General features: G+C 48.8%; 1 protein-coding gene across 2 annotated transcripts in view; it reads right to left on the minus strand.

Annotated features, from left to right (window-relative positions):
• Positions 1-14,836, minus strand: part of ar (androgen receptor) — a 487,117-nt gene that overhangs the window by 206,619 nt on the left and 265,662 nt on the right. For both annotated transcript variants that reach the window (XM_038774355.1, XM_038774356.1), the window contains exon 3: positions 9,427-9,543. In XM_038774355.1, the coding sequence (XP_038630283.1) occupies positions 9,427-9,543 (117 nt within the window). The remainder of the gene's footprint in view (positions 1-9,426; positions 9,544-14,836) is intronic.

The following is a 14,836-nucleotide window of genomic DNA, read 5'->3' on the forward strand; positions in this document are numbered from 1 at the left end:
GGGGGGGGATGGATAGTGTATACAGGAGGTGGAGGGAAGTGGGGCTTGTCTAGGTGAGGGATTGGTATTTGGAGGAAGGGTTTGCCAGTCTGGAGTAGCTAAGGGAGAGGGTAGAGCTGCTGAGGGGTAGTGAGTTCAGGTATCTACAGGTTAGGGACTTTGCACAAAAGGTCTGGAAGGGGTTCCCAAGACTGCCAGAATACACCTTGCTGGAGCGACTGCTGCTTCCGGGTGTGGAAGGGGAGGGAAGAATTGGGGATATATATAAGTGGTTGGGGGAGCAGGAAGGCGAGCGGATGGTGAAGATCAAGGAGAAATGGGAAGCGGAGTTGCGAATGGAGATCAATTGGAGAGTATGGAGTGAGGCACTGCGAAGGGTAAACGGGACCTCCTCTTGTGCAAGGATGAGCCTGATACAGTTTAAGGTGGTGCACAGGGTGCATATGACTCGGGCGAGAATGAGTGGGTTCTTTCAGGGGGTAGCAAATGAGTGTGAGAGGTGTGGGCGGGGGCCAATGAATCATGCGCACATGTTTTGGGGTTGTGAAAAATTGGGAAGATTCTGGGCAGGAGTGTTCGCAGTCTTAGCCAGGATAGTGGAGGAGGGAGTGGACCCGGACCCTTTGGTGGCGATATTTGGGGTTTCAGAGAAGCCGGAGCTCATGGAGAGGAGGAAGGCCGATGTCTTGGCCTTCGCCTCTCTGACTGCACGGCGACGAATTTTGCTGGAGTGGCGGTCAGCATCGCCACCGGGGGAAGCAGCATGGATGGGTGACCTGTATGACTTCTTGCGGTTAGAGAAAATAAAGTATGAATTAACAGCGTTTCAGAAAAGGTGGGGGATTTTGTAACCGTGTTTGAGGAGCTGTTCGTCGCAGGGTTGGTGGTGGTGGTGGTGGTGGGGTGGTGGGGGGGGGGGGGGGGGGGGGGGGGGTGTGATGGGAGGGGGGGTGAAAAAGGAGAAAAATCTGTACAAACTGTATAGTTGATTGTTGGGAAGAATGTTTCCCTGGGTGTTTATTTGCTGTAACCAACTTTGATACAAGTTTGAATAAAATGCATTTCAAAAAAAAAAGAATCTGCAGTAAAAACAGAAAATACTGGACAATCTCAGCGGGTCTGACAGCATCTGTGGAGAGAAAAGGGAGCTCACGTTTCGAGTCTGGGTGACTCTTTCTCAAAGCACAGATACTGTCAAACCTGCTGAGATTGTCCAGTATTTTCTGCTTTTGTGACAAAAATATGTGTTCCTCATGCCACAATCAATGTTAATTTGACATGGGACTCCGGTGGCGGCTATTAAGTCGCACATTTGGTGGCTCTGGGTCGGACTTTTGGACCTTTTTCCATGACTTCTTTGTACTTTTGAGTGCTAGTTCGGAAGGCATAGGCACTCAGGCACTGACCAGGCACAGGTGTGTGGAATTAAGAAGCAGACAGAATCGCAAGCAGTTGAGGAAGTGGGCAAACAAGGGCATTGTAGAAGCTGCTGCTGAGGACAATATGGCCGATGTCCGGACCCTGGTGCAGACAGCCCAGCCAACAACGGAGCATCTGTTGAAGGTCATCCAAGAGGGCTTTACTGCTTTGAAGGGGGACAGTTTAGACCCGATTCAGAAGTCTATCGAGTGCCTTGAGCATAGACTGGATGCCCAGGATCATATGATCCAGAAGCTGGAAACGGTGCTGGAGGAGCAGGAGGATCACCAAACGGTAGTGGATGTGGAGGTGGAGAGGCTGAAGGACCAGCAAAAAAGGCTCCTGGAAAAGGTGGAGGACCTGGAAAATAGGTCTCATCAGCAGAATTTGAGAATCGTTGGTCTCCCGGAGGGGGCTGAGGGAGAGGATGCCACAGCGTATGTGGCAGGCATGTTCCAGAAGCTATTGGGAGATGATGTCTTCTCGCGCCCGGTGGTGGTGGACAGGGCGCACAGGACGCTGGCGAGGCAGCACTGAGCAGATGCCCGTCTCGATGGTGGTCCGGTTTCACAGGTTCCTGGACAAGGAGTGGGTGCTACAGTGGGCCAAACGCACGCGGAACTGCCATTGGAATATCAGTGTTTTGTGCATCTACCAGGATCTGTCTTGTGCATCTACCAGGACCTGAGCGTGGAGGTGGCCAGAAGGAGGGCAGGCTACAAGCAAGTCAAAGAGATTCTGTTTAAGAAACAGGTGAAGTTTAGGCTGCCGTATCCGGCGCGTCTATGGGTCACACACGAGGGACGGCACCATTACCTTGATGAGTCCGAGGACGCAATGGACTTCGCCAAGAGAGAAGGGCTGGTGCCGAACTGAGGACTTTTTGGACTTGGGTTAATAAGACACTGAGCGATGTTTGCACATTTTTCTGGTGCTATGTGTTTTTTTTTTTTCTTCCTGGTTTTTCTGTATCCCTCCTGTACTGGAGTTTTTGTTGGGATAAAAAGAGGGAGGTTAAGGTATGCGGTGCTGGGGGCTTTTTGGGTTCGGATTGGGGGGTTGGACGTGCCTATTACTTATTCGGTTTTATTTGATTTGCACTAGCATTGCGGTTTTCTTTGTTTCTCATTTTGTTTGGTTTCTTTTCAGAGCAATTGTTCGAGGACGTCTGGTTTGGGGAAGTGGTGTTGATGGGGGGGGGGAATGGGTCAGAGAGAACAATAGGTGGGAGACTTGTTGGTGCTGGAGTCGAGAGTCACCAGGCTAGCTGGGTGAGCTGGTCTACGGAAGCCAGGCGGGGGGGTGGGTATTTAGTTAGTTTATGGCAGGGGTTAGGTTACAGGGTGTTGTTGCTGGGGGGAGGTAGTTGTGCTGCTGACGAGGGAGGGACTTAGATGCGCGATCATGGAGGAGGCCAGAGGTTGGGGCTGCCAGGAGGCAGGCCAGGGAAAGCGCGACACAGGGGATGGCTGATCGGGGGAGGGGGGAACATGGTGCCCCTCAACCAGGCTGACCACCTGGAATGTTAGTGGGTTAAATGGGTCAGTAAAGAGGGAGCGTGTGTTGGCGCATCTGAGGGCTCTGAAAGCGGACGTGATAATGCTTCAGGAGATGCATCTGAAAGTAGCTGACCAGGTCAGATTGAGGAAGGGCTGGATGAGCCAGGTCTTCCACTCGAGCTGGACACTAAAACCAGGGGGGGATTGCAATTTTGGTCAACTAACGGGTGCAATTTGAGGCGGGCAGCACAATCTCGGATGGGGGAGGCAGATTTGTCATGGTGAGTGGCAAGCCGAGGGGACGAGGGTAGTTTTGGTCAATGTATATGCCACAAATTGGGACGATGTGGACTTTATAAAGAGACTGCTGGGGAAAATACCTGACCTGGACTCGCACAGGCTGATTATGGGAGGGGATTTTAACACAGTCCTTGACCCCGGCCTAGACCGGTCGTGTTCGAGAATGGGGAAGATGCAGACAATGGCGAAAGAACTGAGGGAGTTCCTGGAGCAAATGGGGGGGCTGACCCATGGAGGGCTAGTCGGCCGACGGGGAGGGAGTTTTCGTTCTATTCACATGTCCATAAGGTGTATTCCCAAATTGATTTTTTCCATCATGAGCAGGGATTTGTTAGCGGGGGTGACGGACGTAGAATATGCGGTGATCGCTATTTCAGACCATGCCCCGCACTGGGTTGATCTGCAGGTCTGCAAGGAAAGTTTTCAGCGCCCTCAATGGAGGCTGGAGGTCGGTTTGTTGGCGGACGAGGCGGTGTGTGAGAAAATGTGTGCAAAACTACCTGCAGGTCAATGACACAGGGAAGTCTCAGCGGCTGTGCTCTGGGAAGCACTGAAGGCAGTGGTGAGAGGGGAGCTGATTTCGATCAGAGCACATAGGGACAGGACGGGCTGGGCAGAAGTGGACCAACTGGTAAGGGAGATCATACAGATAGACAGGAAATATCGGAGACCCCAAGGGCAGAGCTATTAAGGGAACGACGAAAGCTACAGACTGAGTTTGGGGTGTTATCCATAGATAAGGCTGTGGAGCAGCTTAGGAAGACGAGGGGTGCGATTTATGAGCACGGGCAGAAAGCCAATAGAATGCTGGCACAGCAACTGAGGAAGAGGGAAGCGGCCAAGGGAATAGGGAAGGTAGTCGACGGGGGAAACCTGGTAGGGGATTTGGCGGGGCTGAACAAGGTGTTCAAGGACTTTTATAGCAAGCTTTACTCCTCGGAACCCCCCCCCCCCCCTCCCCTGGGGCGAGAGGGGATGAACTGACCTTCCCAAAGGTGGGCAGGGGATTGGTAGACAGGTTGGGGGCTCCAACCAGGACTGAAGAAATATTGGTGAGCTTGAGGGCCATGCAATCGGGTAAATCCCCGGGGCCGGGTGGGTATCCAGTGGAGTTTTACAAAAAGTTCTCCGAGATAGTGGGGCCGGTGTTGGCTAGGGTTTCTAATGAGGCATGAGACAGAGGGGCGTTACCCCCAACGATGTAACAGGCCACCATCTCCCTGATATTGAAACGGGACAAGACCCGGAGGCATGTTGGTCTTATAGGCCGATCTCTCTGCTCAACGTAGATGCTAAATTCTGGCCAAGCTCTTGGCGGCTAGGATTGAGGACTGTGTGCCAGACGTAATTTTAGAAGATCAAACCGGGTTTGTCAAGGGCAGGCAGCTGGTGGCCAACCTAAGAAGGCTGCTGAATGTGATTATGATGCCCCCGGAGAGTAGAGGTAGTTGTGGCAATGGATGCTGAGAAGGCTTTCAACCGGGTTGAGTGGGACTATCTATGGGAGGTGATGGGACATTTTGGGTTCGGGGAGGGCTTTATCGACTGGGTCAGACTGTTGTACCAGGCTCCGGAGGAGAGTGTGAGGACGAACAGGATGACATCTGACTATTTCAGACTGTACCGTGGGACAAGGCAGGGGTGTCCCCTCTCCCCACTGCTGTTTGTGTTAGCAATAGAGCCGCTGGAAATTGCCCTGAAAGCTTCTAAGGGCTGGTACGGGGGGGTGGGTGGAACACAGAGTTTCATTGTACGTCGACGACCTACTCTTATACATCACAGATCCAATGGCTGGGATGGATGAAATTGTGGCAATCCTGAAGGAATTCGGCCGGTTCTCGGGGTACAAACTGAACATGGAAAACAGTGAGTTGTTTGTAGTCCAGGTGAGGGGCCAGGAGGGTAGGTTGAGGGGGCTGCCATTCAGGTTAGTGGGGGACAGTTTTAGATACTTTGGGATATGTGGTTGGGGTTGGGGCCGTCTGCACAAGTTGAACTTGTCTCGGTTGGTGGAGCAAATGAGGGCTGAGTTCCGGAGGTGGGATGTGCTCCCACTGAACTCATGGGGAGAGTACAGACGGTTAGCGTGACGATCCTCCTGAGATTCCTGTTCGTTTTCCAGTGTCTCCCCATTTTCATTCCACGGTCTTTTCTTAAGACGGTTAATAAAATGATTGTGGAATTTGTGTGGGCGGGGAAGTTCCCGTGGGTGAAGAGGGTGATGCTCAAGAGGAACAGAGGGGAAGGGGGGCTGGCGCTGCCAAACTTCAGTAATTACTACTGGGCGGCCAACATAGCTATGAAGTGGATGGTGGGAGCGGTTGGAGGCCGCTTTGTGCAGGGGGACCAGTTTGGCAGCCCTGGTTATGGTGCTCCTGCTGCTCCCGCCGGCACGGTACTCCACTAGCCCCATAGTGGTGGCGACTTTGTGGATCTAGAGCCAATGGAGAAGGCACGTGGGGGAAATGGGAGCATAGCTTTGGTCCCCAATTTGCGACAATCACCTGTTTTCCCCGGGGAATATGGACGGCGGGTTCAGAGCATGGCGGAGGGCTGGGATTCAGAGGATGGAGGATTTGTTCTTGGAAGGGAGCTTCCAGAGCATGAGGGTGTTAGAGGAGAAATTTGGGCTGGCGAGAGGGAATGAGTTCAGGTACCTGCAGGTGCGGGACTTTCTACGCAGACAGATTCCGTCCTTCCCATGTCTGCCCCTCAGGGGAATCCAGGACAGAGTAGTGTCCAGTGGATGGGTGGGGGAGGGGAGGGTCTCGGATATATATAAAGAACTTATGGGAGCGGAGGAATCACAGACCGAGGAGCTGAAGCTTAAGTGGGAAGAGGAGCTCGGAGGTGAGATAGAAGAGGGCTTGTGGACGAGGCGTTGAGCAGAGTAAACGCGACCGCAACATGTGCCAGGCTCAGCCTGATTCAATTTAAGGTCTTCCACTGGGCCCACATGACAGTGACCCGGATGAGTAAATTTTTCGGATTGGAGGACAGGTGCGCCAGATGTTCGAGAGGACTTGCAAAGCATGTCCACATGTTTTGGGCATGTCCAAAACTCAGGATGTACTGGCAGGGGTTCGTGGATGTTATGCCCCGGGTACTGAACAAAGGGGTGGTAATGAGTCCAGAGGTGGCAATTAAAGGGGTTTTGGAGGACCCGGGAGTCCAGGGGGAGAGAGAGGCTGACGTTTTGGCCTTTGCTTCCCTGGTAGCCCGGCGACGAATTCTGCTGGCATGGAGGGACACAAAACCTCCAAAGTCAGAGGTCTGGCTATCAGATATGGCGAGCTTTCTCGGTCTGGAGAAGATTAAGTTCGCTTTGAGAGGGTCACTGTCAGGGTTCGCCTAGAGGTGGCAACCATTTATCGACTTCTTTGGGGCAAATTAATCGTCAGCAGGGGCGGGGGGGGGGGGGGTTAGGGTAACGTAGGTTAGGAGGGTAGTTAGGCTGGTCCTTGTGGGAGGGGAGCTGGGTTTCTTGCACTATAACGATTGTTTTTTTTGCACACTGTTTTATATTATTGTTGTTTATTGTGACAAAATGTCTTAATAAAATTGTTTATCCAAAAAAAATGTAAATTTAACATATCAGGGTCAATTCTACACAAAGTAATTGTTCTCAATCTGTTCCAATTGTCAATGTTGACGTGTATAAATTAGCAACAAGAAACAGAGACACAGATAAATCCCTTTATATTTATTCATTTTTTAAAAATATTTATTTATTCTCCTCCTTTTTCATTCTCTCCCAAATTTACATCCACCAACAATAAACAATAATCAGTACCAAATATGTCAATCCCCATATCAATAACAATGATCCCATCCTCCCACCAACCCCAAACATTTGCCTGCATGTTTACATAAACAAATGACAAAAAGGAATCAGGAATCACCCATTGCCCCCTCCCCCCAACCACCTCCCCAACTAACGTTTGATGTTATCCAGTTCTTGAAAGTGCATAATGAATGAATAATGCCCATGAATTGTAGAACCCCTCCATCCTTCCCCTTAGTTCAAGCTTAACCTTCTCAATAGTCAAGAATTCAAACAGGTCCCCCTGCCACGCCAGTGCACAGGGTGGAGAGGTTGCTCTCCAACCTATCAGGTTCCTCCTTCAGGCGATCAACGAGGCGAAGGCTACAACATCTGCCTCTGCACCCCGTTTCCAACCCTGGTTGGTCCGACACCCCGAATATGGCCTCCCGGGGCCCGGGTCCAGTTTCACGTGCACCACTTTAGAAATTATCCTAAAAACCTCCTTCCAGTAATCCTCCAGCTTTGGACAGAACCAAAACATATGAACGTGATTAGTGCCTCCCACCCTCGCAACGTTCACACGCAACTTCTACTCCTTCAAAGAATCGGCTCATCCTCGCCATCGTAAGGTGCGCTCTGTATACCACCTTCAGATGTATCAGCCCCAACCTCGCGCACGAGGTGGAGGCATTCACTCTCCGGAGCACCTCACACCAGAACCCCTCCTCCATATCCTCTCCCAACTCTTCTGTTGCTAGTGCTTTCAATCCCGACCCCCTGCACAAAGTCTCCTCCATTCTGACCCACTGGGAATTAACCCCTCGAACCCAGCTCCGCACCTTCTCCACATTCGCCACCCAGTAGTAATACATCAGGTTCGGAACACCCAAACCCCCTGCCTGCCTTCCCCTCTGCAGAACCACCTTTCTAACTCTGGCCACCTTCCCTCCTCCTAAGAACGACGTAATCCTTCCCTCAATCTCTCTGAAAAAAGCCTTTGGCAGGAATATCAGCAGGCATTGAAAAATAAACAGAAATCGCGGCAACACATTCATTTTAACTGCCTGTACCCAACCCGCCAGTGACAGATGGAGACCATCTCACCTTGCCAGACCAGCTTTCACTCTCCCCACCAGACTAGAATGTTGAACCTGCGGAGCCACCCCCCCCCCCCCCCCCCCCCCCCCCCCCGGCAACCTGCACTCCCAGGTACCTAAAGTGAGTCCCTGCCCTACGGAATGGCAGCCCCCACCGCTGCCCCCACCCCCTGCCGAGACACCACAAAATACTCACTCCTGTCTAAATTTAGTTTGTACCCCGAGAAAGATCCAAACACTCGAAGCAGCTCCAATATTCCCCCTATCGACACACTCGGTTCCGACACGTATAACAGCAAGTTAGTGGCATATAAGGACACACTATTCTCTATCGCCTCCCCAGCACTATTCCTTTGCATACCCCCGAACTTCTTTATGCAATGGCCAACAGCTCAATTGCGATTGCAAACAGCAAGGGGGACATAGGACATCCCTGCCTTGACCCATGGTGGAGAGAAAAGTATCTCGAGCTGATGTTTGTGCGGACACTCGCCCTCGGCTCCTTATATAGTAGCTTTACCCAGTTCACAAATCTTGGTCCAATCCCAAACCTCTCCAGAACTGCCACCATTCTACCCGATCAAACGCCTTCTCAGCGTCCAATGCCACAACCACCTCTGTTTCCTTCCCCTCTGCCGGTGCCATAACGATGTTCAATACCCTTCGAATGTTTGAAAAGAGCTGCCTCCCTCTCACAAACCCCGTCTGATCTTTCCCTATCACCTTCGGGAGGCACTCCTCCAGCATACCCGCCAGTATCTTCGCCAATATTTTTGCGTCCACATTCAGAGGTGATATGGGCCTGTACGACCCACACTCCGTCGGATCCTTATTTTTTTTTTAGCAACAGGGAAATCCCTTTATATATATTTAGAGGATGGTATAGTGGTAATGAAACTGGATTAGTAATCAAAAGGCCCAGGCTTTGAGGACATGGATTTAAATCCCACCACGGCCGCTGGTGGAATATAAAATTCAAATAATAAAAAACAAATCTGGAATTGAAAACTAGTCTCATAAATAGTGACCATGAAGTCATTGTCAACTGTTGCAAAAACCCAACTTTAGGGAAGGAAATCTGCCATCCTCATCTGGTCTATATGTGACGCCAGACCCACAGCAATGTGTTGACTCTTAACTACCCTCTGAAATGGCCAAGCAAGTCACTCAGTGCCAGATAAATTAGGGATGGGAAACAAATGCTGGCCTCGGGCCAGCATCCCATGAAAGAATAAAGAAAAAAAAATCTAAAATTATGCGAAAACACAGTAGCAAATGCGTCCTTTTTAATTACAATTTTTCAACCATCAAACCTTTAATTCAAAACTGTGGAAATGTTTCTTACCTCCAAGAGTCATTCCAGCTGCAAAGCACTTTCTCAGACGACATGATGGACAGTTTTTTCTCCGTACTTTATCAATTGTGCAATCATTTCTGCTAGCACACAGGAACTTATGTTTTCCTAGAAGAAATCAAATAAATGTTGTAGTAGAATAAGAAATGTTGTGATCTATTGATTAAAATAGCACAAGTACATTAGGCAGCATAACCCGAAGACAATGGTGCGTGAGATTTAAATTTGACATCCCAGAAACCTGAGATAGGGATTACGATGTCCTTGTCCAATGACTGCAATGAAGGCAGCACACAAACTTTGAGCTGCTTCTTGTTTCAATGTACAACTGGTGCTAACTATGCTGTTGATTAGTCTGAGCAGGTCACTATCATTCGTGAAAGTGTGAGCAAAAGTCAAAGCTGGTCTGCATCTTGTAAAGGGAAGATGTACCGTGTCTGAAGTAAGTGCTCGCACCACTGTTGGAGCTGAATCTGTCCTGGTAAAGACAGAATACCACACCATAGAAGGGAGGGGGGCAACAAGATTTTCAGACACCACACTGGAAGCCATGGTAGAGATGGTGTAAAGAAACAGAGAGGTCCTCAATCCACAGGGGGCCATTCGAGAGTGGCTGAGATTCTCCGATCCGAGTTTGCCCCGTCACTGCTGCTTGTCAGAACGGAGAATTTGGCTTCAACCAAAACTCTATTCACTACAGCGGGATCAGAGAATCCCAGTCGCGGGCGAGGTTGGAGAATTCTGGCCAGTATGTGCAGTTATCCTTGGAGGTCAATGCCAAGAATCAAGCTCCGAGGACCAGGATGTTTTCCTGCGAGACGTTCTGCCACCTCAAGAGCTGTCAAGTCAGTGAATGCATCTTTAAATCCACATCGAACCAAATACACCATTAGCGTCAGCAACTATTTATTTCACCATAGCTCCATCAACATTTAACAGGACTTATACCTGACACTCTACAATGAGGTTTTGGCATTTTGTACAAATCTTAAATAATTAGCTAACTTCTATCTTTTTGTGTTGAAAAGAATTGCAGTTCGTCTACCGCGGCAACCGATCCACAGCAGATGCTATCTCTCTGGCCCTACAATCAACTCTCGAACATCTCGACAACAAGGGCACCTACGTCAGACTGCCGCTCGTAGTCTACAGCTCCGCCTTCAACACCATTATCCCAACAAGACTAATAACCAAACTCTGCAACCTTGGACTTGACCCCTCCCTGCGCAGTCGGATCCTCGACTTGCTCACCAAAAGACCACAATCTGTCAGGATAGGTAACAACACCTCCTCCACAATGGTCCTCAACACCAGGGCCCCGCATGGATATGTGCTCAGTCCTCTACTGTACTCCCTATACACACACGACTGCGTGGTGAGATTGGATTGGATTTGTTTATTGTCACGTGTACCGAGGTACAGTGAAAAGTGCGAGCAGCTCAACAGATCATTCAGTCCATGGGAAGAAAAGGGAAGAAAAGAAAATCCATAATAAGGCAACACAAGATATACAATGTAACTACATAAGCACTGGCATCGGATGAACCATACAGGGTGTAGTGCTAATGAGGTCAGTCCATAAGAGGGTCATTTAGGAGCCTGTTGAAAGTGGGGAAGAAGCTGTTTTTGAGTCTGTTCGTGCGTGTTCTCAGACTTCTGTATCTCCTGATTCAACTCAATTCAATCTATAAGTTTGCAGATGATACAACTGTGGTGGGTCGTATCTCAAACAACGAATCAGATTACAGAAGGGAGATGGATCACTTGGTTGCATGGTGTACCGAAAACAATCTCTCTCTAAATGTTGGAAAGACCAATGAACTGATAATCGATCTCAGGAAACGTAGCTCGACACCCCTCCCCCTCCCCTACATCAATAGGTCCAAATGAGAGATGGTCGATAGCTTTAAGTTCCTGGGAGTCACCATCACCAACAGTCTGTCCTGGTCCACTCACGTTGATGCAACAGTCAAGAAAGCCCAACAACGTCTCTAGTTCCTACAGAAGCTAAAGAAATTCAGCATGTCTGCATCGACTCTCACAAACTTCTACAGATGTGCCATAGAGAACATCCTATCCGGCTACATCACAGCTTGGTATGGCAACTGCTCGGCCCAAGATCACAAGAAATTGCAGAGTGCGGTGAACTCAGCCCAACGCATCACACAAGCTTACCATCCTCCCATTGATTCTGTGTACACCTCCCGCTGCCTCAGAAAGGCAGACAGCATTGTCAGAGATACCTCACACCCTGGCTTTGCCCTCTTCCAGGCCCTTCCATCTGGCAGAAGATACAGAAGTCTGAAGACCCGCACATCCAGACACAGGAACAGTTTCTTCCCCACAGCTACTAGACTCCTCAAAGACTCTCCCTTTGACTGATCTGTTCCCGATAAGAACATTATTCACAACGTCCTCTGCTCCACTGTTTGGCCTTGTTCCGCACTGTAACCAATCACTATTTGTTGATGTACCATTGTCAATGTACTCTGTCGATTATTCTTTTGACTACTGCATACGTTGCCTTGACTGCAAAAAAATACTTTTCACTGTACTTCGGTACACGTGACAATAAATATCAATCGATCAATCAATCAAAGTGATTATGCAATTACCATAAAATGTATTTGGATTTTATGTGACACTGGATTGGAATTGATTTGTTTATTGTCACATGTACCGAGGTGCAGTGAAAATTATTTTCCTGCAAGCAGCTCAAACAGATCATTAAGTACATGAAAATAAAATGAAATAAAAATAAACTGCTAAATAGGACAACACAAGGTACACAATGTAAATACATGGAAACCAGCATCAGGTGAATCATACAGGAGTGTATTATTAATGAGGTCAGTCCATAAGAGGGTTGTTTATGAGTCTGGTAACAGCGGGGAAAAAGCTGTTTTTGAATCTGTTCGAACGTGTTCTGAGCCTTTTGTGTCTCCTGCCCGATGGAATAAGTTGGAAGAGTGAGTAAGCCGGGTGGGGGGGTTCTTTGATTATGTTGCCCGCTTTACCCAGGCAGCGGGAGGTGTAGATGGAGTCAATGGACGGGAGGCAGGTTCGTGTGCACCTCGGCCCCGTTGATGCTGACCAGCTCTTTAGTTTCGCTGGTATTGAGGGATAGATTGTTGTCGTTGCACCACTCCACTAGTTCCTCTATCTCCCTCCTGAATTCTGACCCGTCGTTATTCGAGATCCGGCCCACTATGAAAATCGCTTATAGAACAGAACATTACAGCGCAGTACAGGCCCTTCGACCCTCGATGTTGCGCCGACCTCTGAAACCCCTCTAAAGCCCATCTACACTATTCCCTTATCGTCCATATACCTATCAAATGACCATTTGAATGCGTTTAGTGTTGGCGAGTCCACTACTGTTGCAGGCAGGGCATTCCATGCCCGTACTACTCTCTGAGTAAAGAACCTACCTCTGCCATCTGTCCTATATCTATCTCCCCTCAATTTAAAGCTATGTCCCCTCGTGCTGGACATCACCATCCGAGGAAAAAGGCTCTCAATGTCCAACCTATCTAATCCTCTGATCATCTTGTATGCCTCAATTAAGTCACCTCTTAACCTTCTTCTCTCTAACGAAAACAGCCTCAAGTCCTTCAGCCTTTCCTCGTAAGATCTTCCCTCCATACCAGGCAATATCCTTGTAAATCTCCTCTGTACCCTCTCCAATGCTTCCATATCCTTCCTCTAATACAGCGCCAGAACTGCAAGCAAAAATCCAAATGTGGCCGCACCAGAGTTTTGTACAACTGCAACATGAGCTCATGACTCCGAAACTCAATTCCTCTACTAATATAAGCTAACACACCATACGCCTTCTTAACAACCCTCTCAACCTGGGTGGCAACTTTCAGGGATCTATGGACATGGACACCGAGATCTCTCTGCTCGTCCACACTACCAAGAATCTTACCATTAGCCCAGTACTCTGTCTTCCTGTTATTCCTTCCAAAATGAATCACCTCACACTTTTCTGCATTAAACTCCATTTGCCACCTGGCAGACCAGCTCTGCAGCTTATCTATGTCCCTCTGTAACTTATAACATCCTTCTGCACTGTCCACAACTCCACCGACTTTTGTGTCATCTGCAAATTTACTCACCCATCCTTCTACGCCCTCCTCCAGGTCATTTATAAAAATAACAAACAGCAGCAGCCCCAAAACAGATCCTTGTGGTACACCACTAATAACTGGACACCAGTCTGAGAATTTCCCATCAACTACCACCCTTTGTCTTCTGTCAGCTAGCCAATTTCTGATCCAAACTGCTAAATCACCCTGCATCCCATGCCTCTGTATTTTCTGCAATAGTCTACTGTGGGGAACCTTATCAAACGCTTTACTGAAATCCATATACACCACATCAACCGCTTTACCCTCATCCACCTGTTTGGTCACCTTTTCAAAGAACTCAATAAGGTTTGTGAGGCACGACCTACTCTTCACAAAACCAAGTTTACTATCTCTAATCAAATTATTCCTTTCCAGATGATTATACATCCTATCTCCTATAAACCTTTCCAACACTTTTCCCACAACAGAAGTAAGGCTCACTGGTCTATAGTTACCGGGGTTATCTCTACTCCCCTTCTTGAACAAGGGGACATTTGCTATCCTCCAGTCTTCTGGCACTATTCCTGTAGACAAAGATGACTTAAAGATCAAAGCCAAAGGCTCAGAAATCTCCTCCCGAGCTTCCCAGAGAATTCAAGGATAAATCCCATCCGGCCCAGGGGACTTATCTATTTTCACACTTTCCAGAATCGCTAAAACCTCCTCCTTATGAAACTCAAGGCCTTCTAGTCTAGTAGCCTGTATCTCAGTATTCTCCTTGACAACATTGTCTTTTTTCTGTGTGAATACTGACGAAAAATACTCATTTAGCTTATTATCACAAGTAGGCTTCAAATGAAGTTACTGTGAAAAGCCCATAGTCGCCACATTCTGGTGCCTGTTCGGGGAGGCTGGTACAGGAATTGATCCCGCGCTGCTGGCCTTGTTCTGCTTTATAAGTCAGCTGTATTGCCCATTGTGCTAAACCAGCCCTATGGTCATGTCATCAGCAAACTTGTAGATGGAGTTGGAACCAAATTTTGCCACGCAGCCGTGTGTGTATAGGGGGTAGAGTGGGGGCTAAGTGCGCAGCCTTGCGGGGCCCCGGTATTGAGGACTATTGTGGAGGAGGTGGTGTTGTTTATTCTTACTGATTGAGGTCTATGGGTCAGAAAATCGAGGATCCAGTTGCAGAGTGAGGTGCCAAGTTGTAGGTTTTGGAGTTTTGATATGAGCTTGGTTGGGATTATGGTGTTGAAGGCGGAGCTGTAGTCAATAAATAGGAGTCTGATGGACGAGTGCTTGTTGTCGAGATGCTTTTGGAATGA

This window comes from Scyliorhinus canicula, chromosome 17 (assembly GCF_902713615.1).
Source record: "Scyliorhinus canicula chromosome 17, sScyCan1.1, whole genome shotgun sequence".
Classification (NCBI taxonomy): Eukaryota; Metazoa; Chordata; class Chondrichthyes; order Carcharhiniformes; family Scyliorhinidae; genus Scyliorhinus; species Scyliorhinus canicula.